The sequence below is a fragment of the Pseudopipra pipra genome, chromosome 6 (assembly GCF_036250125.1).
Source record: "Pseudopipra pipra isolate bDixPip1 chromosome 6, bDixPip1.hap1, whole genome shotgun sequence".
Classification (NCBI taxonomy): domain Eukaryota; kingdom Metazoa; phylum Chordata; class Aves; order Passeriformes; family Pipridae; genus Pseudopipra; species Pseudopipra pipra.
Window position 1 is genome coordinate 8,729,527 of NC_087554.1, and position 23,603 is coordinate 8,753,129.

The window sequence follows — 23,603 nt, forward strand, 5'->3', positions numbered from 1 at the left end:
AGAAGTAGCTTGTACACAGTATGGGATTGAAAGTACTCAAGTGCAGCTGTAAAGCTCTTTCTGCAAATTATAAGAGAAAAAGAAAGTGATAATGTTAATAAAGAGAGTGTACAGATGCTTCCTAAATGGAAAAATAATTGTAGCAGCAGAGAAACACATTTCTGTGTTTATTTAACTGTGGCCATGAAGATGTGAAGCCTGCCTGTGCAGCACCAGCTCAGTCCCCTGGGAATGCTGCACCAGTCTGTCCACAGGCAGTCGAGTGGCCTCATACCTCACTTGGAAAGGCAGCTTGGCAAAGACTTGTTGTTGCTGAAGAAATTGAATTTGTTAGACCTTGCTCTGGAAACAAAGAGCTATTGCCATGGGATGGATAGGGAACTCAGGACACTGCTGAGGCCCTGCAGTTCTGTCTTTGGAGCTGCTGCTAATCCTGCAGCTGCTTTGATGATCCCTGCACAGCCAACCCCACGTAAAAACAATTAGAGGAAGCAAACGGGAGCATGGTGATGTCTCAGACCACCATGTGGCTTTTGTTGCTCCACAGTTCTGTTTCTGAACACAAGGAGGATGATGATCAGCAATGCCTTCAGGGAGATGGTGAGAAAAGGACTCAACCAAGTGCTGAGACAAGCGTTCAACCAAAACGTCAGTGCTCAGGTAAGCATGCATGGCTTGCCTTCGTGATCTCACTGAAACACCCCTCCCACCAAAGGAATCCCAGCTGGCTGCAGCCCTAGTGGTATCTCTGGTTGCAGGAAGCCTCTTTGAGGGGAGCACTGAGCTTTTCCTATGGAGCCTCTTGGAGGGGAGCAGTGAGCTTTTCCGATGGAGAACAGGCATAGGCGGCACCCAGTCTGGGCTCTAAAAACATAAGGAGTATTCCAAAGCTTTTATCAGTTTATTTGATGAAGAAGAGAGAAATGCAAACTTCTTTTTAGTGTGTTCTGGGAAACGATTACTGACAGCAGTGTCCTCTTCCCCCTGCAGCTCAGGAGTGACTCCTGACTCACAGGCAGCTGAGTGCTGTTCTGCTCAGCCTGGATCAATGGCAACAGCATGGCTGGTAAATGGGATGTCAGTGCTGTCAGTCTGCTCCCTGGTTTGAAAACCTGGTACCTGACAAGTGCGATTCCACAGGGATGAAAATCCCGAGCAGGGAGGAAGCACATTTTCTTGAAAATAAATGGAGGTGATGTGTTCATCACTGTGCAGCTAAATTGCAGGCACCTCTGCACTGCTGTGTGTGAGAGCAGGCTCGGGTGGGCTGCTGGGGTGCTTTTCTCTGGGACACAGGTTCCTGTTCGCTTAGGCAGGGGTTTGTATTATAAGTTATCCTTACCAAGCCCCTGAGAAAGAAGAAAGCAATTTTGCTCAAAATAGAGGGCATCAAGTTGACTTCAGTCCCCACACTTTATTGCTGCAAGTGTGGACCATGTTAGTTGGTTTGGGAATTGTGTGTTCCCGAGTCTTGGCAGGAGCAATAAAAACTGTCAGGTTTCGTCCCCTAGCTTTTTGTAAACTTGAGAGGAGCTGCCTTTTGGTTGCTAGCTAAAACCTAGTGGGGAGGACCAGTTCCAGGGCTAAAACTTTCTGGAAAATACAGAGTTCTGAGGTAAAACTCAGCTCGTGTTTTGGCTCATAGTGTGTTCATTCTTGTGGTTTGTCATTTCCACTCATATAGGTCCACTTGCAGACTGGACAGTATAGCAAAATAGTATAGAAGTGATAGCCCAATCAAATATTGAAAACTTTTACCTTTCAAAAATCTGCCTTCAAACTTGCAGTGACAGACACGTGCACAAAGTCAGTGAACTTCAGGCATGAAGTAGGAGCTGGAGTTTCTCTGGATTCTCTGTATTTTTACATGCATAATTAAAATATCCCAGTATCTGTACATGAATGAAGCCCCAGCCTAAACTGGAGGTGTGACAGCTCTAGTAGCAATACTGCACTGCTTCAATTCAGAGCACATGCTGCGAGGGCTGGGCCTAAAGCTCTCTGAGCAGCTCTGCTAACACTGTGTCTGATGTGACACTAACTGGTCCCATAGGGTTTATAGGGGATTACAGGATAAAAACCCTGCAAGGAACCCATATTAAGCACGAGAAAAGTCCCATCAAATAGTGATAGAATTGTGCTTCCCTGCATGTGTTTTAGGTTGAAATCCTGGAGCAATCGAGTAACCTCACAGTTGGTTACTACGTTACACGGGGGAGGATGGTTTTCATCCCAGCTGCCGTCATCGAAAGGCTCCTGGCGTACGGCATCAGCAACGCCACGGCAGACATCAAGCAGCACGTGCCACACCTCCAGGCCGTGGTGGCCCTGGCCTTGCCGTGGAAGCCCCTTCCCGCGTACCACTTGCGGCTGAAAACAGGTGAGCCGTGTCCTGCCTGCCCTGGGGTGGTCTGTGTGTTTGTGGTTCGGTGCCCAGGGACAATTTCTGCCTCAGCCCCTGCTCTCCAGTGCAGTGGTGTGGCAGCAGGACAAGCTCTGCTTTGGTTTCCTGGCACAAGCAGGACAGCCAGTGTGGGCATCCCAGTCCTTCCTGGCGCTCTGCTGTCACAGCCATTGGCACTGTTGTTGTGAGGTGAAGTGGCTTTGCATTAGGGATGAGTCACACCGATACGCTTGACTAACACTTGGCATTTGGTTAAATGGACTTCAATTGATGGATTGTGCAGTAACCTGTGTGTTCCTTCTGGGGACAATCAGATGAGAAACATGACTATAGGATATATATATACACACACACACATACTGTTCTGGCTAGACCCATCTGCCCTAGGTCCCAGCTGTCTGACCCAGGGTCACTGTTTAACCCCCTGTGCTGTACCAAGCATCACTGCAGAGTAATTGCAGTGCAGTATAAGCTGTGAGAGGGCAGAGAGTGCTGTAAAACAATATATTAAATTATAAAAAGATTTCTTATGTCTGTGCTCACATGTTTATATACACATAATGCAATTAACCAGTTAGGTAAATTTTTCTTAGAATCAAACAGAATGAGAATCAATAATGTGATTGATTGTGTTTTGCAAGAGCAAATGACCTGCAAGATTTAAGACTATAAATTGTCTTTTAGAATAATTTCACTACTGCCTGGCTCTGAGTAAATATATGCACAGTGAACTGGTCTTACCATCTTATATATTACTGCAGAAACAATCTCCACTTGTTTATGGAGAGCATCAGCTCTAATAATGCAATTTAACTCTTACATTTTGTCTTAATTAAGGCTCGTTTAGTGCATTGCCTGAATGCCATCAACTGATCTTATGTGGCATTAACTTCACCTGCTTAATTTGTTAATTGATCATTTTGCTCTTGGCATTGGAGGATTTATGCAACTGAGAATACTTTGGCCACATGCTAATACATTCCTTTTCCAGAGCTGCAGTTTGTGGGTCAAACAGACAATATTCAGTCATGCAAATTTATTCAGACCATGGAACAGCGACTACAGAGAGCATTTCAGGATGCTGAAAGAAAGGTCCTGAACACCAGCAACAACTTAACAGTTCAGGTACTATGTTGTGTTGCTTTGCCAGTGCCTGTTGCCAAACTCTCTGGGTTATTCTTTGTTATTCTTTGTGTTTGTGCTTCAACATAGTGCCTTGGCTAGCCACTGTGGGAGGAAGTTCATGCTTTCATCTGAAATAAGATAGTTTTACGTATTGCAGGAAAACTTATAAGTGGATGATTTATAGAAGACAGGTACTTTTTATGAGTTTGAGTTTTACTGTTTGCAGTTAAGTCATTCAAATGAAATTCAAATAAAAACAAATATTCTTCCAAAGTTATATTTTTACTGAATATGTTATTCTGGCATGTTAGTTGCTTTCGCTGTGGCTATTCAGGTATAAAGTTGGTGACGGGCATAGCTGTTTGTAAGATCTGAGCTAATGGAATATAATTCGTTCTCTTTTTTTGGTGTACATTCGGTTCCATACTCGCAGACAGACACAAATTCACCACTAAGGACTTGATTTTTGCAGACATTTATATGTATAGAGGGCCAACACCCTTATGCTCTGTGCCATACTTCAGGAAAAAAGAAATTATCCTCTGGGTGATATTATATGTATTTGACTGACGATAAAACTCTGTGTATGGACTTGTACTCCTCAGAATGGTTTGTACGTAACTTTCCAGAAGGAGAAAATTGGCTGTCGGGGCTCTCCTCAGTTCCTTTGGTGCAGAGAAGGCACAAAAGTGCATGGAAAGAGATGACCTACCACAGTAGGTAAAGGGATTATCAGGCTTTTCGATAGCTGGACCTGTGGCACTGAGGGGAACTTCGTGGTGACTAATTTGCTTGAAGTGGAAAAGGCAGATCTCGCAAAGCACCTAAGCAATTTTGTAAAGAGCCCTAGTGGAAGGTGGTAGTTGGTTTTTTTTGTGGGTATTTCCAATTTAAGAAGAGATAGGATGGAGGTCTTTGGAGGCAAGATATAAACTGGGAAGTAAGGGGCTCAAGGGTGTGATCTTCATGATAAATTTTTCTGAAATCGTTTTTCAGTACCATGCAACAGACTAAGTGCAGCAGAAAATTGTATGAGGGTTTTAGATTAATTACAAAGTGAGGAACAGCTCTGAAGCAGACAGAGCCAATTCAGAAAAGGCATTGCTGCACTTACAAGAGCAGAGGGAAGGGTGAAAGGTGGGTAAAAGGCATGAAGCAACTTCCATGCAAGGAGGAATGAAACTGGCCATGGTTCTCCAACCATGAGTGCTGTAGTGAATCAAGAGTGATCACTTGGAGCTTCCCATAACAGAACTACTCATATTTAAGAATCCTTAGGAAGAGGCCTTTCACACAGTGGGTGATAAAGATGTTACTGGAGAAAAAGCCTGGAAATTACAAAAAGCAATTGGCCAAAAATATACAATAAAAAGTCATCAACCCTGTTTAAAACCAAGCATATGATTTATGGCTTAGACCAGAGCTGTGGGCTAATCTTACACTGCTGAAAGCAGTCTTTTCTTCTGTGCTCACTCTCCAACCATTTGCTCCTGGCCATTGGTGAGCCAATTGTCTAAGTGGACATTGGCTACACAGACCTTTGGTCTGACCTCAAACTCTTCTGATGTTTTTACTGTACTGTGCTTTCCGTTTTTACTTGGTGATCCAGATGATAAAAACGGGGTATTTAAATAACATTCATGAATGCTGTTGGTCCTACCTATGTCTAGCCAAAAAAAAAAAAATCCCTCTTGTCCTAGGACGTAAGTTTTCTGAGAAAACATATTTTGATGGTGGCTTTTTTTTTTCCTGCCCTGCCTTTTCTTCTCTGCTTCCTACATGAAACTGTGTCTGAGGAGATGATCCAGTAGTTGCTAATTAGAATTGGTCCTTCAGGTTTGGGCTCAGGAAGAGATGGGCATAGAGCTAACCTGGGAAGAGAGCAGGTAGTGATATGATGCTAGGAACAGAAGAGACATGATATCCCTTTATTTAGTATGGAAAAGGTGTGGATCTAGATAACTGTACTAGGAAGGCAGCAAAGACAGCAAGACATACAGGTCAATTCCTCTGCATCAAGCAATGAACGATTTTTCTGATAAGAACCCTCTCCTTCATCTTACATTTCTTGATAAAACCAGGGAAAAGTAGTTTCAGTCCTGACTGCATCCTTTCTGCCTGCTGCTGTCCTCCATGAACTCTGCATGTGCTAAAGTAGGGATTAAAGTATCACACAAGTAAAGTTTTACACAATCATGTTGAATGAGACCTATCTAATCCGCTGTTCAAGTTAACATTTCCCCAGTTTGTTTGCAGTGGCTGGGTTGTTGTTTTTGTTTGGTTGGTTTTGTTTGGGCTTTTGTGTGTTTGTTTTTCAGGGTTTTGTTTGTTTGGGGGATTTATTTGTTTTCGGTTTTGGTGGGTTGTTTTTTGCGGTGGTGTCTTTCTGTTGCTGAAACGCAGCAACACGTTATTTCTGCCTCTGTTTCAGATTTTGAACACTTCCAATGTCTCCCAAGCTGTCACTCTGTTTTACGTAGTGAACAATCGAAGCACAACTCTAAATGGCACTATTTCCAGCAACCTTCTTAATCAGCTGTCAGCTGAGCTGGTGGGTTTCTACCTCACCTACCCACCTCTCACCATTGCTGAATGTAAGTATGTGCTTCCCAGCACGCAGCTCTTTAACATTAGCCAGCACCAGGCTAATGTTTGGCAAGCACCTTAAGCTTTGTTGTCAAGCTCACAGATTGCAGGTGGTTTTTCTGACATTTTTAAAATATTTTTTTTATTAAAAAAAAAAAAAAAAAGGAGAGGGGGACCCAGGTGGTTATTTTTTTTTCTAGGTTCAGTGTTTACTTTGGCTGCTAGGAGCAATGTCAAATAATCAAGAAAAACACATATAAACTGTCATTGGTAAAAAAAATCCAACTCTGTGACAGGTTCCAAACAAAATAAAATGGTGGTTTTATGTAAAACAAAGCACAGAAGGTCCCCAATTCCTCATTTCAGGAAAGCTCAGCACAGCACATGAACTTTAGCTTCAGCATAGCCCTTTACTTCAGTAGAAGCCTCAGCCCCTGTGCTTGCTCCAGTGGCTGGGCTAAGATCAGGTTGTGAGTGTGTGTTTGGGCAGTGGGTGAGCTCTGGCCATGCTTCTTTGTTTGAGAAGTTGTTGGTGTATTTGCTGAATTTCATCCTCTGTTTAAAAGTGGTCAGAGCTCTTTAGCATCAATAGTTTGCTTGCATTCCAGTTGTTACGAAGGCTCTGAGGTACAGAGAGCTGGAGACAATTGTGTGGTATATATGCTCTCCGACTCTGCTAATTTCTCTGAAATGATTAAAGGGACAAGACTTTTGATTATGGGGATTTCTGTTTAATCTGCTTGTTAATGTGATGTGTGAAATTAAGCTTACTGCAGAGACAGGTTATCTCCAGGTTCACTGGAGATCAGTGTTCACTGGAAGTGAGAAGAGACAGGGACATGCTGGGAAACCAGTGCATGGTAATGGACTGGTAAAGGAAGGGCAGGCTTCAGCTGATCTCACTGTGTGTAAATCTTCATCAGATGCTTGTTAGATGTGAAATACTGTGTTCAAACACCAGTAAAGATCTGGTTAAGCTTCTGGTAGCTTTCAAACTCACTGCCAAGGCTATGCAGTGGTTTGTAATTTTGTATTTCACAAGCATTGAAATAATAGGGCACATAAGGGTAGAGTCAAATTTACCTTTATGATCGGAACTCTGAACTGAGTGGATTTGTAGCTTTAGGTAAAATTACCAAAATGCTTGTTCATTTTCTGAATCTAAAAAAAAGCAGAAGCAGACTATTGGAAAGGGAGTGCTGGGGAAAACACAAGTTATCTTTTTTTTGTTGGTCCATTTTGTTTGCAAACAGCCCAATAGCAGAGGAGTTCTCTTGTGCAATTTTTCGTGAGTGACTTGCACAATGAGCTGTCTGTGGGATAAGTGGTCGCTCTCTGCTGTGAGGCAGTCAGGAATCACAGCTAACTGTGGTGATTGTGCAGATCTGTAGAAAAGGAGGTGTGTATGTTATTCTTGAGGCATTACCTATCAGATTATGGTATTTGCAAACAAATAGGTGAAACTGCCCAACGATGAGCACTTGAGCTGCGTTGGTGCACTTTTGTATCAGAGTTTCCATCACAAGGTAAGAGACACATCTCAAGGTAGGCTTGTTTTTTCACAGTCTTTCCACAGGCAAGAGGAGGTGGAGGGAGGCTGTTGACAAAGGAAGGGATGTAGCCCATTCCTTATCAGACAGGATCCTTCCCTTTCATGGCTGGAAGGTGAACCTGTCTGTCGAGTGCCCTTTGTGCAGGACTTGTCTTCATGGGGCATCCAGGAGCACAGGGAGAAAGCTGGAGGAAGTTCTGATGATGGCTGTGCTCAGTTCAAGTGTTCAGGCTCCAAAATAGGTCTGTTGCATAGGAAGAGGGTCATGGTGCTTCTCACAAAGGCAGTGCAGGCATATGCTTAGTAGTCAGGAGCTGTGAAAGCCATTTGTCACACCGCAAGACTTTTGTGGTACTGCAGTTCTTTGTTGATCCCCACACATAATGGAGAGACCTGATAAAGTCTTTAGCTAGTGCTTCTTTAACAACTAATGGCTTATATTTCATTTTGGAGTTCTTGGTTTTATTCCCAGTGCAGCAGCTGTACTGCAAACTCAGAACTTAATGCAAGCGTAGCGTTTATGGCACCAGACTGATAGTGTGTCTGGAAAATGTTTCCTTTGAAGAGCGTTTGATGCTTATTCATGTGGCAGTGTTGTTGTTTCAGTTTATCAAACAAATACTGCCGTTGTTCTCAGAGCATGTTATTTCCCACTAGGCTCCAGTGGCTCCTCCAGAGCCTTTGCAATCTGTCATGGAAATGCACAGCTCAGGGCACGCTGTGAAATCCCTCCTCAAAAGCAGTTCCTGTGCGTAATCAGATCCTTTACAATGTTTACTATTTCACGCCACTTTGGTGTTTAAGAATCAAGGTAACTCAATAGCAGCACATCAGTGTGCAAGGCATGGATATTTTCTGAATTAAGTTCCTAGTATTAATGCTTTCCACGTTGCATAAATCTATTGAGAAAAATGCTGAGCTGTATAATGAATTAGCAGCATATTGAGCTTTACAGCCTAATGCACTTTGGAGATGGAGAAGCAAACAAAAGGCACCAAAATGGCAAATATCAGTTTCTCACAGATGTAAACACATATGGTAGTAATACCTTAAATGGTGCAGAGTGAGAGAGCACCACACTCCAAGGTGTGTTTCCAGTTTTGTTAGTCTCGTTTGTAATTCATGTGGAGTCTGATCCTGGTTTATTTTAGCACTATTTTAGGTTAAAACTGTGGTCTGGGTTACATAAGGATTAATCAGAGAAGCAACATGGAATCCTATCCTGTTTTCTACAGGGGAGAAAGCAGCAGAAATGTATAGAACATGGACACACACCTGTTACCTATCATTCTTGGTACTGGGCAGTCCTGGGCTTTGCCCCAGACAATGTACAAGCCAGCATTTGGGCAACAGGAGATGTATGTTCTACTTTGTGTGGCAGCGCCTCTTCTGTTTACACTTAATGTTCTTTTTCAGAGAGAAGAGAAATTGTTACACTGAAAATTATGCCTCTAGATCTCCTCTTGGGCCACAGTTCAATTTATTTATCACTGTCTGGTTAGCCAGTTTCAGGGCATGTAATCTATAGGATGTTGGAATGTTATGACATAATTTCAACGCTTTTATTTTTAAAGCTTTGGAGTATCCAAACCTTGATGTTTCGGAGTCAACTAGAGACTACTGGGTGATAACAGGTACTTTTTAATCTCCTTCCCTCCCCCATGCACTCCAGGTGATAATTTTTAGTGGTTGTTTATATAAACACATCAGTGCAGTATTTTTAGACAAAAATAAGTGGCTGCCCACTGAAGCTGCCTGTTGCACTCAACTGGGCAAATGTATTTACAGTCACTCTGGGGCATAACTGATTCATCATCTTGAACGGCGTCATCTCCTGCATCCAACACCCGCCTCAGAATTTATAGCACTTTGGTTTAAGCACTTCTGAGACCAACATTATCTTCTCAGAGTTTCGAAACACAAATAGACTGTTTGTTAGTTTTTTTTCTTTCCCTGGGTCTTGGATTCAAATCTGAATTCACAAGTCAAAAGAGACTTGTAGACATAGCCCAGGAAGAAAGATGAGCTATTAAACCAAGGAAGTTTGTTATGATTTGCTGACCATCTAAATCTGGAGATTTTTGCCTTTTCACCCAAAACATTAGGCACGTAACTTTCTGTTGGTGGAAAAGAAGGTGCAGAGAATGCTCAGAGGCTTCAAAATACTTTCTTTATGAAGTCATTTCACTGGTACCACATTCTCATTCACAACCATTTTGACTTCAGAAATGATAACTGGGCAAGAAAGAGACCCTTTCCCCCAGACATCTTTGAATGAGTAGATAGCAAAGCCTTTTTAATTGGTGTGTCTGCACCTGGAATTGTTTAATTCTCAGGAGAGCAAGCGAAAAGGAGTCTGACATGAAACAGATTTGGTGCCTTTTATATCTATTCATAAATTTGATATAAAATGTCTATGCAGAGATTATGAGCCTCTGAGAGAGTGCTACTGCTCTTCCCCATATGGACCCTGATTACCTCATCCTTCATTTCTTGCCTCTGTGCACCTACTGCAATGGAGTAGTATTGCTATTACACTGGAAACTTTGTTTTCAAAAAAAATCATGGTGGTCCCAGTAGATTTTTTTTTTAAATAATATTGAAAAGATCATACATATGTATGAATTGAATCATCATGCCATATCACTTTTTTGAACTTTATGTAAATCCAGTGTCTTCTAAATTTTACATTCATTTATGCTTCAGAAATGTTTATTCAGTTTTTGGTGCTCTCAAACCAGGGTATCTTGTTTCAAACTGAGTTGTACAAAATCCTAACTTCTGATTTCAAATCTGCAGGAGGGGAAACTGGTTTGCTTAACAGGAGCATCTGGCAATAAGCATTAAACCAGCAGCTTGCAAATAGGTTTTAACTTACTTTTGACATTGAAGATCATAGATTAGGTGCTTCCCAGAGCCATTTTGGTAAACTGAAGGCCTAAAAATGTTTTTTGAGGATTTTATTCTCTGAAACATGACTGACATTATCTGAGAAGAACAGTGCAGGGGCTGAAACAGAAGGGTGTTATGTACACATTGGGAATTACTGAGGGGGTGTAACAGTGCCCAGGTATTTTTATTCTAAGCTGGTCAGTACCTTCCAAACCGTCTCACAGAACACGTGTTTATTTTACCTGTCCACGTAAGATACGTGCTGATATGTGGTTTTTCTCCCTTCATTCCCACAGTTATTCAAGGGGTTGATATGGCCTTGCTGGGGCTGAACAACCAGAGCTTTGCCCGACTGATGGAGCAGCGCTTGGCCCCGCTGTTCATGATGTCCCACCAGCAAGGGAGGCGATTCAAACGTGCCACCACCGTGGGCAGCTACACTGTGCAGGTGGTCAATGCCACGCCGGTTGCACCTGGATATGTGTTAAAAAAAACCCACCAGGGCTTTGCTTTCACGTGTCCAGCTTCAATTTGTGTAAAAGATGTGCCTAACTGGGTTGAGATTTCCTGTGTTGGTTTTTTTTTTTCTCCAGAACATCAAAGCAGCAAGGGCGAAATGCGTGGCATTAATAATCATGTCTTTTTCTGCAGTCAGCCCCTCATCTTCTAGAAATCATCATTAGTTAATCAGTGTTAATAAATATTTTCTCTCTGGTTGCTATGAGGATTGGTACAAAGTACATGTTTTAGCGTAAAGTCTCGTATTCAGCATAATGAAGAGTTCCAAGCTTTTATTCATCAAAAAAGTTTCCTAGGTAACTCAGAGCTAGAACTTCTTTTTTGTTGGAAAAAAAAATGTAAGAGGCAGCCTTTCTGCAGGGTTAGTCATCAAACCATGTTGCCACAGATCACATGAAGTAGAGATTTTAGACCTGAATAATTTATTAATCATCTTTCTCTTATTTACAGCATTTCACATTCAGTATTTTGAAATGGTCATATTTCGTTTTCTTACCAGTTAAACCAACTGTATTATGGACAATTGAAATATATGTTCTTCAGTCTTCAAAAATTAGATAACAAGGTGTTGCTTTTTCAAAAAGTTACATTATATTTTTCAATAATTGATTGCTGTGAGATATAAACCCAAGCTACTACTTTCGTCATTTGCCCACAGTTCTTTGTGTTTTCCCACTGAAAGAATTTGAAGAAGGAACATGTTTTGCTTGCCAGAAGTGTGAATCTTTGTAAAATTTTAGTCCATACTGTAATGGAGAAGAATCATAAAACTCCTTTTCTTCTCATCATTAGAAATGTTTGACACTTTCTCTACTCTCAGGAAAGATAGAGGTACAATGTGAAAATTCTGACAGTGTTCTGCAGAATAAAATGGGAAAAAACATGGTTGTCTTTATTATCAGCCTGGGATAAAAAATAATGAGGATAGAAGTGAAATGTGAGGATATTTTTCAGCTGCAATATGTCCTAACAGTAGGTTAGGACAGATTATTAAGAATTCCTTCTTTACAGAGGACTGCAATGTCCAAACATTTGACCCTTTCCTCCTTTTTACTGCATGCTTTTCTTAGAGTAGGGTTTTACTTTAGGATTATATTTAAATGTTTTTTTAAGAAGTCAGTCAGTCAGAGGACTAGAGGACAGAGACTAGCCTGGGCTATGAAGGGGAGAAGCTCTGATCCTGTGAGAACATCTTCATGGAGCTTATGCTTGTAGGAGGTCTCGGAGGAGTTCCCTGTGGGCAGTGCCTTTAGATAGCTGCTGGCAAGTTTTGCGGTGGTATAATGCAAACACAATTTATTTCCCCTTCTCTCATTATTTATTTATTTATTTATTTCCCTTAAAGATGGTAAAAATTCAACGTATCCCAGGCCCCAAGGAGCCGGCTGAACTGACGTATTACACTTTATACAATGGGAAGCCTTTGCTGGGCACTGCAGCCGCCAAAATTTTGAGCACCGTTGACTCCCAGCGCATGGCCTTGACCCTGGGCTATGTCATCCAAGTCCAAGCTGATCGTAAGAGTTCTTTTAAAAATTCTGTAGTTTAATCCTGTTTTTTTTATTCTGCTGTTTATCTTTCTTCCTTCCTTTCTTTCTTTGTGAAAACACCAGTGTAGATGTGGGAAGCCTGCACTTATCACACAGAGTAACATCCACGGACTGAACATTATGGAACAGTAAAGTTGGAATTAATTCTGATGGTAACAAAACCAGGAAACCACAGGCTAATGATGGCTGGGGCAAAGTTGCTATTCAAATAACTTGCCCCAAAGTCAAATGTGGGGGCTATTAAGAAGTCCTTTGTTTTTTGACTTGCTCAAAATAACATAGGTTCTGTCTCAAAGGGATTATTATTTTTTTTAAATAATAATTTTCACTGAGAACTTTGTCAAGTGCACCACGTGGTTGTTAAAGGTGTTGTTTAGACACAAATTGGAAAAGTGAAGTTGAAAAGAACTACTTGTGTGTATGGACAGTTTTCAGATTCAAGATATGATCAATATCATTCAGAATAATGTGGCTAAAAAGGAATCCATTCTTGAAAAGTAAACGTCTTTCAAGACCTTCATCAGTTACTGAATTATTGTGGACACAAATTTCTCTAAATTTTTTTTTTTTGGATATTCCTGTGTAGTTGACCCACAGTCATAAACCTGTGGTGGAGCTTGGAGCCTTTTTTTTTGTGTGTGCAGTTAAGAGCTTAATGTACAAATTGATGCCTTTAGCTAACTGAGTCTCTCTACTTTGCCAAGGTTTTTATCTAGATGAAATTAAAATGATATAGTGGACTTCTTTATTGGATCTCCTTACTGACAAAACAGCATATAAAATGGGTCTCTCTGGTGCAATTATATCTGCTTGAAAGAGCAGTGATACTGAAATAATTACATGCAATGGTGACAGGAAAAGAAGGGACCACTGTAATAAGCAATTTATGTATCATCCATAAACATAGGATTGAGTTAGAAGGCAGAAATATGATATAATTTCCAGAGAATGCACTATGTACTGTATCTGATCCTTGATTCAATCATGGTCTGTTACTGACTTTAATTCGACTGAATAGGTTGATCTCCATCCCTGCTTCCTTAAATTCCAGCATTTAAATTCTAAATAATTCTGTTTTCTGTGAGAATATTTCTTTAATGCATTTTTTACTAAGGAAGATATAGATAATACATAGCAGTTTCCTAGCTCTTTGTGCAGTGTTGTGATTTATATGGGTATTTAGGCAATTATGACATCTGCTGCTCATCATCCAACTTTGTATTTCCATGGTCTGATGAGGCAGCCTTATTTATCTGTAGATTATCATACCAGTGAAGTATGCATAGAATACTGTAAGAGAATGTACAGAAATTGAAATTATGACCTGGGGTAACTGAGATTCTGAAGGCAGAGTATTTGAAATGTAGGAGGTAATTCTATCTTTATACCTTATTATGGAGAAAAAAATCAATTGCTTTCATTTTGGACATGGTTATTTGCAGTCTGTCTTTGTATTGCCAAAGACAATACTTTGTGTGGATTTCATTTTTGCTCATTATAATTTCTTTATAGCAGAATGCAAAGTTCTGTTCCAAAATGCAGTAAGGAAACACATCTGCCCTTGGGAGCTCATAGTTGGGTTAGACAAGACAGACAAATAATATAAAAAAATATGGATGTTCCCATTTTATAAGCAAGAGACTGAGTTATAAGAGAATGAAAGGCTTGTTTCAAATTCCACTGAAGTCTTATTGAGTTAAATGAACCATGGGTTGACTTAAGGTCACATTGGAAGCTGGTAACTGAATTAAAGATGTAAACTAGGACTCCTAAATGTCTGTCCCATTAGCCATAAGGTCATCATTCCCTCTGCATTCCCTACAAAGAATAAATATAGTTTTCCAGCAATTGTTTGCTGCTCCCACATCAGCAGTCTGTAATTAAAGTTACTGTTATTTGTTAAAATTCAGATTCAGTTTCCTTCCCCGCAGCCCTTTCATCCCTAAACTAAATGTCAGAGTCAGCAATTAAGAATTATGCAAGTCTGTTGAAAAGTGAACCTTGAAAGGCTTCAACCTGGTTTTTTGGACAGTCTTTTTGCTCAAAGTCCTGTACCTAATGGTGCTGTTACTACCTCACCCAACAAAGTACATTGGCTTTGCAAAAAGCTGCAAATCTACAAAGAAAACAGACTCAGGCTTCAGCCAGACTTTCAGCTTTTGGAACTGCTGCTGAACAAGCTGGTATGCATTTGAAGTCTGATCCTGAAAGATGCTGAGTGCCTCTGACAGCTCATAAGCTCAATGACATTTGAAAGCACCAGTCCCCTGGGAAATGGGAATGGCTGCTTTGTGCTGGTATTCTCACAATTGCCTGCCCACACCAGCAACCAGTGCCATAGGAAAATAAGCAGAGATATCATGGTGAAGTCCACTAAATGTTTCACTACAGCAGAATTCAGCATTATAAGGAGATTATCTGATGTTTTTCCTGAAAGAAATGAAATGAAATGAGAGGACTGGGAATGTGTCACTGGAGGATCTCTTATGTGTGAAGAAGTTGAAGGTTCATACTGAGAGAGATTATTCTGATAAAATGGAATCTAAAATGTTTTTGCATCACTGCATTTCTGAAACGTACCCTTTTCCTGGTGCCATTATTAATATATCTGCAAGTAGCTCTTTCCAACCTCATTATTTCCACTCCTTCAGAAATAATGGATTCAGTTTGACCTTAACTATGATAAATTATTTCTAGAGCACAAGAGAAGCATTCTCTTATTGCCCTATTGATATTGATAATAACTATATTAGAGTGTTTAGCTTCACTGTTTTTGAAAAAGCTCTGCCACTTCACCCTTGCTGAGCCAATAAGTCTTTGACACCAGGTATGGACTCCATGTGTATTCTTTTAACACACATGCTACCTTGCTGTAAGCTGGATTTGTGTTTGAAAAATAGTTAAGGATATATTACTTGCACCTTTTTGTTTGTTTGTTTGTTTATTCTGTAAATGAACCACTGGAGTAATTTCTAATATGGCATTAACTTGATTTGGAGTGGATGGCTGCTTTTGCATATAAACAGGTATTTGCATATAAATAAGAGAAGAGAGCCCAGGGATTTGTGTATTGAAGAGTGTTGCTGATTGTTTTGTTTTGTTTGTTGTTGTTTGTTTTTTTTTTAATTAAGGTATTCCTTTGTATAGAAAGCTAGATTACTTACAGTCCTTTTGTACTAATTTTTATATGGAGACGGTTGAAGACTGGAAGCAGTCGGATTGTTGCACAGTGAAGCTTACCAGTGTTGGTTTGCAATTTTCTGTAGCTGTGGTGAAGAACCCCCCAAACAACCTGTGGATCATTGCAGCGGTGCTGGCTCCCATTGCTGTGGTTACAGTCATCATCATCATCATCACAGCAGTGCTGTGCAGGAAGAACAAGAACGACTTCAAGCCAGACACCATGATGAACCTGCCGCAGAGAGCGAAGGTGAGCGACCGATCGCGGGATCCAAAGGCGTCCGTTTGCTCTCTGAGGTTGTAACGGTTTCTCTGATAGATGTAGTGGAAGAATGTTTGGGATTGAAATGGTTGTTACTCACAGGCTGGGTCTTTGCACTTCTCCTCTGTCCTTGATACCGCTGGATCCTCAGGACTCATCAGCTTCCATCACAGCTCGTCCCTTGGGCGCAGCTTGCGGTGACAGAAGAGCCCTTACACAGCCACGTCAGGCACTGAGCCATTAGGGCTGAGGAGGCTTCACCCAGGGCAGTTGCTTCCTTCTCAAAGTTGAGGACATGGGATATTATGCCTGGGGCTTATCAGCATCACATCTCCTGTAGGATCTCAAAACCTGCTCCTACCTGCTGCAGGTGGCAGCGTCTGAAGCCCTGGGCTTTGGCAGCAGTTTGGAGCTGGTCCCAACCACAAGTTCTCCCCTCAGATGCTAATCCAGAATAGACATTCTTTGGATTTTTTTTTTCTCCCGCTACTATTTTTCTCTTAGATGTTTTTAACTTTCCAATTTATTTGTGGGTATTGCTTGTTGGGTTCAAACAGTTACGTTTTTCTTAAAGTTACTAACCCATATCAATTACAAGATGGGTTTTTTTCCCCAACGCAAATGCATTTCCAGTTTGATTCTCTAACAGAAAATGGCACAGAATACTGATTTGTCTCCACAGTGAAAAAGTCTGCCTTGTCAATGGTGCTATTCAGTGACTCTTGAACAGGGCCAACCAAAGGTAGGAGTTTTTAGCCCACAGAGCCTGTGTGTAAGGCATACTGTTCCTTTGCCCTTTTAGCTGACTTTGTTCTTCTCCATTGGCATGGGACTGAGATGATGAATTTTTTCTTTGGTTTCTTAATGCTACAGACAGCAGGATTATTGAGATTTCAGCTCTGTTGCTTCTGCTGAAAAATGTAGATTGGAGGGAGAGTTGAAGTAAGTCATGATGCCTGTGACAGCTCCCTTCTCCTTATCTTGGGTTCGTTGCAGATGGGTACAGCTGGTGCCAGCTGGAAACAAGACATTTGTATCAAAAATGATGCAAAAAAAAGACATTTCCATTTTGGTTCCAGTGTGCTCATCTATTTATCCACTGCTATCCATCTAGTGTTTAGGCTAGATCTGCAGAAGTGAAACACAAACAAAATTAATACCATTGCAGTGATATGTAACACCCCACTGAAGCCTCTATAATGCAAATTATGCTTCATTAGGGGCTGTTGCAAATACTATGCACCAGTAGATTCTTTTTATATATAGTCTTAATCCCAGCTAGAGGTAAAAATAAGACTAAGTTTATATATTGCTTTGAACTGCCCATCTTTATGGGATGCTTTACAGCTGAAGAAGGTTGCTATTTAAAAAAGAAACCCCACTGCTGGTAGAAGCTACAGCACGGAAAAAAACCCTTGAAAGTATTTTAATATTCCACAGTTGGCATTCCAAAAAGAAAGAGAAAATGGGATTTTTGCTTTTCCTGAGAAATCAGATTTAATCAGGCTGTAAGATACATGGTCAGGTTAAAACCTGCTCAGTCAGGTTACACTTGCATCAGCAGCCAATGTCATCAGATGAGAGCTGGATCTGCAGAACAAAACTACTGGTGCTGAGCTCCCAGCACCCATACTACACTCATTTCAGGAGGTTTTCCTGCGGATTTGCTCATATTTACAGCTGGAGTGCAGGAGTTCCACTTCTGGAGTGCATTTCCCCTTTATGGTTTATTTTGAGACTCCATAAAATTTAATTTAATTCATTATATGAGAAGTGATGCATTTCCAAATGAAAGCTAAATTGCTTCCTGTTTAGCTTCACAATGATGGCTCCATCAAAAAGGTTCAGCCATGTCTAGTTTAGAGTATATGCTGGTATATGGACTGTGGAAGATAAATTCTGCAGCGGGACTGGGAATAGACTGGTTTGGTCATTCCTGATTTCAGCATCTTTACTTAAAGTAAGGCTAAGAAACATATTTTGGGAAGATAATGAAATAAGGTCATTTAAAAAAGAACAATTTTAGTTTTATTTTTAATCCCAGCCTAAGGGATAGTGGTAGTTGCTTGAACTGTAATTGCCACGTTTCATGCAGTTTGGCAATACAAATAGCTTATGAGCACATATCCATATCACATTTAAAATGAATATGTTGTATTTCATGGCTGAGGAAAGTGCCCGAGACTGCTGATTAATGCTGACTCTACTCTAAGTGGAGTCACAGTGGAGTGATTTTTAGTTTAAGCAGCAGCTTTAGTATTTTGTTTCCGTGTGTCCGAGATTTGTTGTCGAATCACTGGAGCAATTCTTCGATACCTTTTGAATATCCAGCAAAAGCAAAGGAGGATATTATGAGATACCTGCAGCCTCGGATCTCAGGTGTTTTTGTTTTCAGTGGTGCTGTTTCATGTGCTCGGACTCCAGGAGTCCTGTTCCAAGGGGAACTGGCAGAGCGGAGCTGCCTGCTCATCTCTGCAGTCCTGCTGCTGCTGGGAGCAGCGGGAGGCTGCGGGTCCTCCAGAGCAGAGCAGAGCTGCCTCCCACGTCCCTCCAGACACTCCCACGTCCCTCCAGACGCTCCGTCCCCTGCAGCGGGACAGGGTGCTCCAACGCAGCACGGAGGGGTAATGGAACATTTAGCATGAAATATCCTTGTGCAGCTGGGGGAGGTGATGGAGCATTAACAGCAGGGCTGCTGTGGTTGTGCCTGGTAATTAAGAACGCCTTTTTTTTGTTGTTGTTGTTGTAGCAGACTGAAGGGTAAATAAATGAAGTTTACAAAGTGACCTCTCTTAGATAGTGTGGTTTATGGTATCTGTCTTGGGAATTGTGTTGCTGTTCTGCCTCAGCAGTCAGGGACATCTGGACTAAGTTACAGGGGAAAGGGACTGGCTTAATTTTTTTCAATTTTCTCTCTGGTTGTAAAATTAAAAGAAGTATAAATTCAAATTGATTGAATTCTGATGAGATTTTATTTTAATGTTATTTCAATGCTGTTTTTTTTTTTAAGCAACTGTTTTTACCTTAAGGTTTTGGATGGATGTTAACTTTTGCATCTCTTGCTTTTTAATTCACAGCATGCTTTTTTAAAGGCTGTAGTCTGATTTGTCACCTCTCCTTTTTTTTCAGACCATGAAAGAATAAGTTTGCAGGTAAACAGAGATAAGATCTGTAATCTAAGACCTGCAAACAAAAGCAAATAGTGCAACCAGGGGAAAACAATGGCTGTCAGTTTGATAAAGGACACGGAAAAAAATCAGTGAAACTGTGTACCTGGGTATACCTATAGAGGGGAGGAGCTCTTTTTTTTTTTTGTTTCATTTCTTTCTTTTGGTTTTTTTTTTTCAAGTCTTTTTCATGATCATTACAAGGAAAAAACCTCCCAGAAACAACTCTCTACATTCACTCTGCCCTTTGCCAGGCAGTGTAATCTAATAGTCTCATCACTCATTTATTATTTCAAAAGCAATATTAAAATCCCAGTCCCTCGGTCTTTCTCAGTGTTTTGGTCCTATTGGACATCTATTCTTGCAGTGCTTCAGCAGTACCTGATCATGATTTAGTCTTGCCAGTTCCCTTCAGGGGTGGTAAAGCCATCTGCTCCTGTGGGCTTTCACGGAGCAGGGTTCCAAGATCAAATTTTATTTAATGCAATATGTCTGCTGATGAGGATGGCTTTCTCAGCTCTTCCTTTATTGCATTTTGTTGCTAGACATGGTGGTAAGTAGAACTCAGATTAAAATAATCCTTCATTTTCTTCCTTTGGCAGATCCAAGCTGGGACACTGCAAAATTCTTTAGTAATTCTCATGTTCTGCTGCTTCTGGTTTGGTTTGGTTATTTTTTTTTGTTGGTTTGGTTTGGTTTGGGTCTGTTTCTATATAAGATATGAAGTGTAAGTTGAAACTTATTTTAGTCTTTCAAAGGCATGGAGGTTGAACTAACTGATTTAATTGCCTCTTTTTTTTACCTTTTTTTGCAGAATATCTAGGAGGGTCTTAACTCTGGCACTCAATATCGATAATGACATTTAAAAACATTATTTTGGTTAACAATATTACTGTCTAGCACATTGTGCAGTTCTTCCTATCTGTCCTTCACAAAGCTTCTGTTTCCCCTTTCTTCATTCCCTTCCCTTTCTTCATTTCCTCCCTTTGCAGCTACTTGGGTGGCTCTTTTGTGGTACCCTGCCTTCAGGGGAGGGCAAGGAGAAGGCTCCCTCATGACTTACCATGGAGGGGTGAGGGTGAATTGGCATTTCTCTGATATGTTGAGAGTTCCATAGTGGTAAGGTGTGGAGTTGTCTGCTCTCCCAAATCAGCATTAGCCCACTTAGTGACTCCTTAATGCACGGAAGCTCCTTTCACCAGAGGGGTGCTGAAATAAGGAAGCACATTAGAAATCATTAGCATCATTAGAAATCATTAGCCTCAGTTTGAACAGGAGATTGGGAATGCCATGCAGATCCCCATAAGCAAAAAGCACGTTTTATTATGTTTTAAAAAGTAGAAGGCAGCCCCATTATTTTCAGACTGAACTCACCTATGAAATGTGTCTCTATTTATAGCAACAGATTTAGTAAGGGACACAACAAGAAAAAACCTTCTTTTCAGAGCTCATCCTTTTTTTCCTGTGCCATCAGCTAATTTTTTTCTCCTGCTGATTTTCTTCTGGAAGTAAAATATTCAATAATGACATGACAGGAACACGGAGAGACTAATCAGTCATGAACTAATTCCAGTGTGTTTCCTAAAGTATGTTTGAGGTTTAAAATCACAGCTACTCAACTTTGAAGTGTTTTGTAGTGCTTTTTTTAGCATTTTGTCAATAGTCTTTGTACTTCAGCAAGAGCATCCTTCCAGTTTTGGGTAAATTAATTCAATTTAGTGTAGCAAGAACACTTTTGTGTTTTGTGTTTTTTCCAGAAGTGGTCAGGAATTTCTTGGAGTGATTTATTTTTCATATTCTTTTTTTGCCCCCTAAGAAAATGCAGGTTGTTTTTGTGGGTTTTCTTTGTTGTTGTTGTTGTATTTTTCCCCTTCTCTTTTTCTTCCAATTGAAAATGAAGTTTGGAAAGTCAAGTTTTGCCTAAATGCTTTAATGTTTCCATTGAGAGAATCCACCTTTGAGTGGCTGCCTTGCCCAGGAGGCATGTGTTAATTCTGTTTTTTCCTTGCAGAGGCAGCAGGGAAAGCCTGGATGGGCTTTGGGAAGAGGAGGCTGGGCACACACCCTCAGCTGCCTCACTGCAAGGCTCTGGTGAAATGCCACTTCCCAAGAGAAACAAGTGAAGTCAATCACATCCTTCCCAGCAGGCAATTGGCAAGCCAGGGGAAATATAATTTCACTGATCTGAAAAAGATTCTTTTCTGGAAAATGTTGCCCATGAAACTTTGATGTGTGCCTTTTCTACTTTGTCTTGACTGGGAATAAATTACTCCCACCTTCTTTGGAAACACAAGGGTTTTGTCAGGGAAAGTTTTCTATATGGTCTTATTTCTTTTCCTCCTAATTATTTTCTTCCATATCCTCATTCTTCCACTATCTGTCAAAGGAATTTCTGGGGGTGTTACAGCAGGGTAAGAAAGGTTAGCCAAGCTCAATTTTATACTAATCATGTTTAAAATATGTGGAATGGAGATTTCATGAGAAATTGGTTTCTTGTTGGGCATTCACAAGGTGATCTACATATTTTTTCCTGTCACTTATGTAATTAAAGAAGTTAAGGGGTAGTGAGAGATTTTATGTTGAAGTTGAAAATTTATATTAACATAACATGCTGGAAGTTTCTTTTATTTCTCCTATTCTTTTTGCAGCCAGTACAAGGCTTTGACTATGCCAAGCAACACTTGGGTCAGCAGGGAGCAGAAGATGAAGTTTTACCTGTAACTCAGGAGACTGTCATACTTCCACTTCCAGTCAGAGATGCTCCTGCCTCCCAGGAGAGAGAAATTACCCAGGATGGGAGCACCATCAAAACTGCCAAATCCAATGAAACAAGGAAAAGGTACTGACTGGCATCTTTCCACAGAGGGGTGGAATAGGGTACATGCTGCTGGTTTCTGTTAGGTTTGGCACCCAGGCTGAGTGTGTGGCAGATGGTTCCTCCATGATGTATCCTTGGTATAACACTGGTCTGCCCTGGATATGTCAAATTGCTGCAAAATATGAGGTAAACCAAAGTGAAACCTTCACAGGTTGTACATTCATAGAGGAGGTGAAGGGGAAGTGGCTTTCATGTTCAAGAGATGAGCCCAAATGAGACATGGGACCAAAAGACAGGACTTTGGCCACTGTAAATTTCTGTAGCTGCACTGGTGGACTCTGTCACTCCAGAATTAGCCCCAGTGAAGAAGGGAAAACCCTAAACATCCACTAAATTATGGAAGACCTCTACATCCAAACCAGCTACAGCAGTACAAAACTTCTGAGAGTGTAAGAATAGACTAGAGAATGTCAGTGTCTAGGGTAAAGTGTCCCAGGTTTGCAGTCTCTTCATACAAAGTCTCTAAGGTTGTAGGATCACAGATTTAAGGTCCCCAGGAAGCTATCTGCCTCCTCTTCTTCTCTGCTGCAGGGTCAAAAACCCCCCAACTCAAGTTTATCTACCTTATTTTAAAGTCTTTCACTGGTGGGATGATCACAGCCTCCTCCAGCAATCTGTTCTCTTCTGCCTTTCCTGTTAGGAAATTTTACCTCGTGTTTACCCTCAAATCACCAACAGAATAGCTGAATAGAAGGTCGTTATTTCTTGTCTCAGCCACCACAGGCGAGGAAAGAAGATTATCCCTTTATCCTGGCTGTTTTGCATTCTTTGTGTCCATTTTTCCTTGACATTAAGTTAGAGTGGAACTGAAGAATGATACTGAAGTGAAGAGAGGAAAATAAAACTGTTGGGTAAACAGCTTGAATAGAGGTAACAGTTGTTGTGTAATCCACTGGCATTACACAGTCCTTGTCTCTTGAAGGGACTTGACAGCATAAAAGAAGAGTATCTGGCTAGTGTAGAGAAATTCTATAGAAAACCAAATCTTCACAGCTGAGTCACCTCATCTTGTACAATGACATTTGTCCCTTTGGAGTAATGGAAAAGCTTGGAAAACTTGGCACAATGTTGCTGTGCACTGCGACAGGAGCACACTGGAGCCATCTGCAGCTGTGGGAGGTGTCAGCCGGCACGGTGTGGGGCTGGAGGAGCCAACACTGCTGCTCTTTACAGTGGGTAGACATCCCCACTGGTTATAAACTGAGGTTTTCCCTACAGAAAAATGGAGACAGAAGGATCCTGAGCCTAGTTCCTGGTTTAGCACACTTCTTTGGCTGTACAGTAAGGCACCTGGAGCGTGGAAAGAGCTGTCTGCAGGGAGTACCAGTAGAGGAGAGTGAGCCAGCTGCATTTGGATGTGAACTGTTATTCTGCCATTTAATGTCAGTGATGTGTTGTTCACGCTGTAAATCACTCAAACTGTGAGGGCTGGGTTTTATAGTTCATGTGAACCGAACAGCACTTGTCCCTTTCAAAGTCTTCCATCCT

The 23,603-nt window shown here is 41.0% G+C and overlaps 1 protein-coding gene across 1 annotated transcript in view; it reads left to right on the plus strand.

Annotated features, from left to right (window-relative positions):
- KIAA1549L (KIAA1549 like) overlaps nt 1–23,603 on the plus strand; it is a 130,498-nt gene that overhangs the window by 62,941 nt on the left and 43,954 nt on the right. Inside the window, exons 4-12 of the mRNA XM_064657241.1 lie at nt 548–660; nt 2,161–2,380; nt 3,396–3,529; nt 5,961–6,123; nt 9,242–9,301; nt 10,856–11,007; nt 12,424–12,595; nt 15,895–16,058; nt 21,886–22,076. Coding sequence (XP_064513311.1) covers nt 548–660; nt 2,161–2,380; nt 3,396–3,529; nt 5,961–6,123; nt 9,242–9,301; nt 10,856–11,007; nt 12,424–12,595; nt 15,895–16,058; nt 21,886–22,076 — 1,369 coding nt within the window. The remainder of the gene's footprint in view (nt 1–547; nt 661–2,160; nt 2,381–3,395; nt 3,530–5,960; nt 6,124–9,241; nt 9,302–10,855; nt 11,008–12,423; nt 12,596–15,894; nt 16,059–21,885; nt 22,077–23,603) is intronic.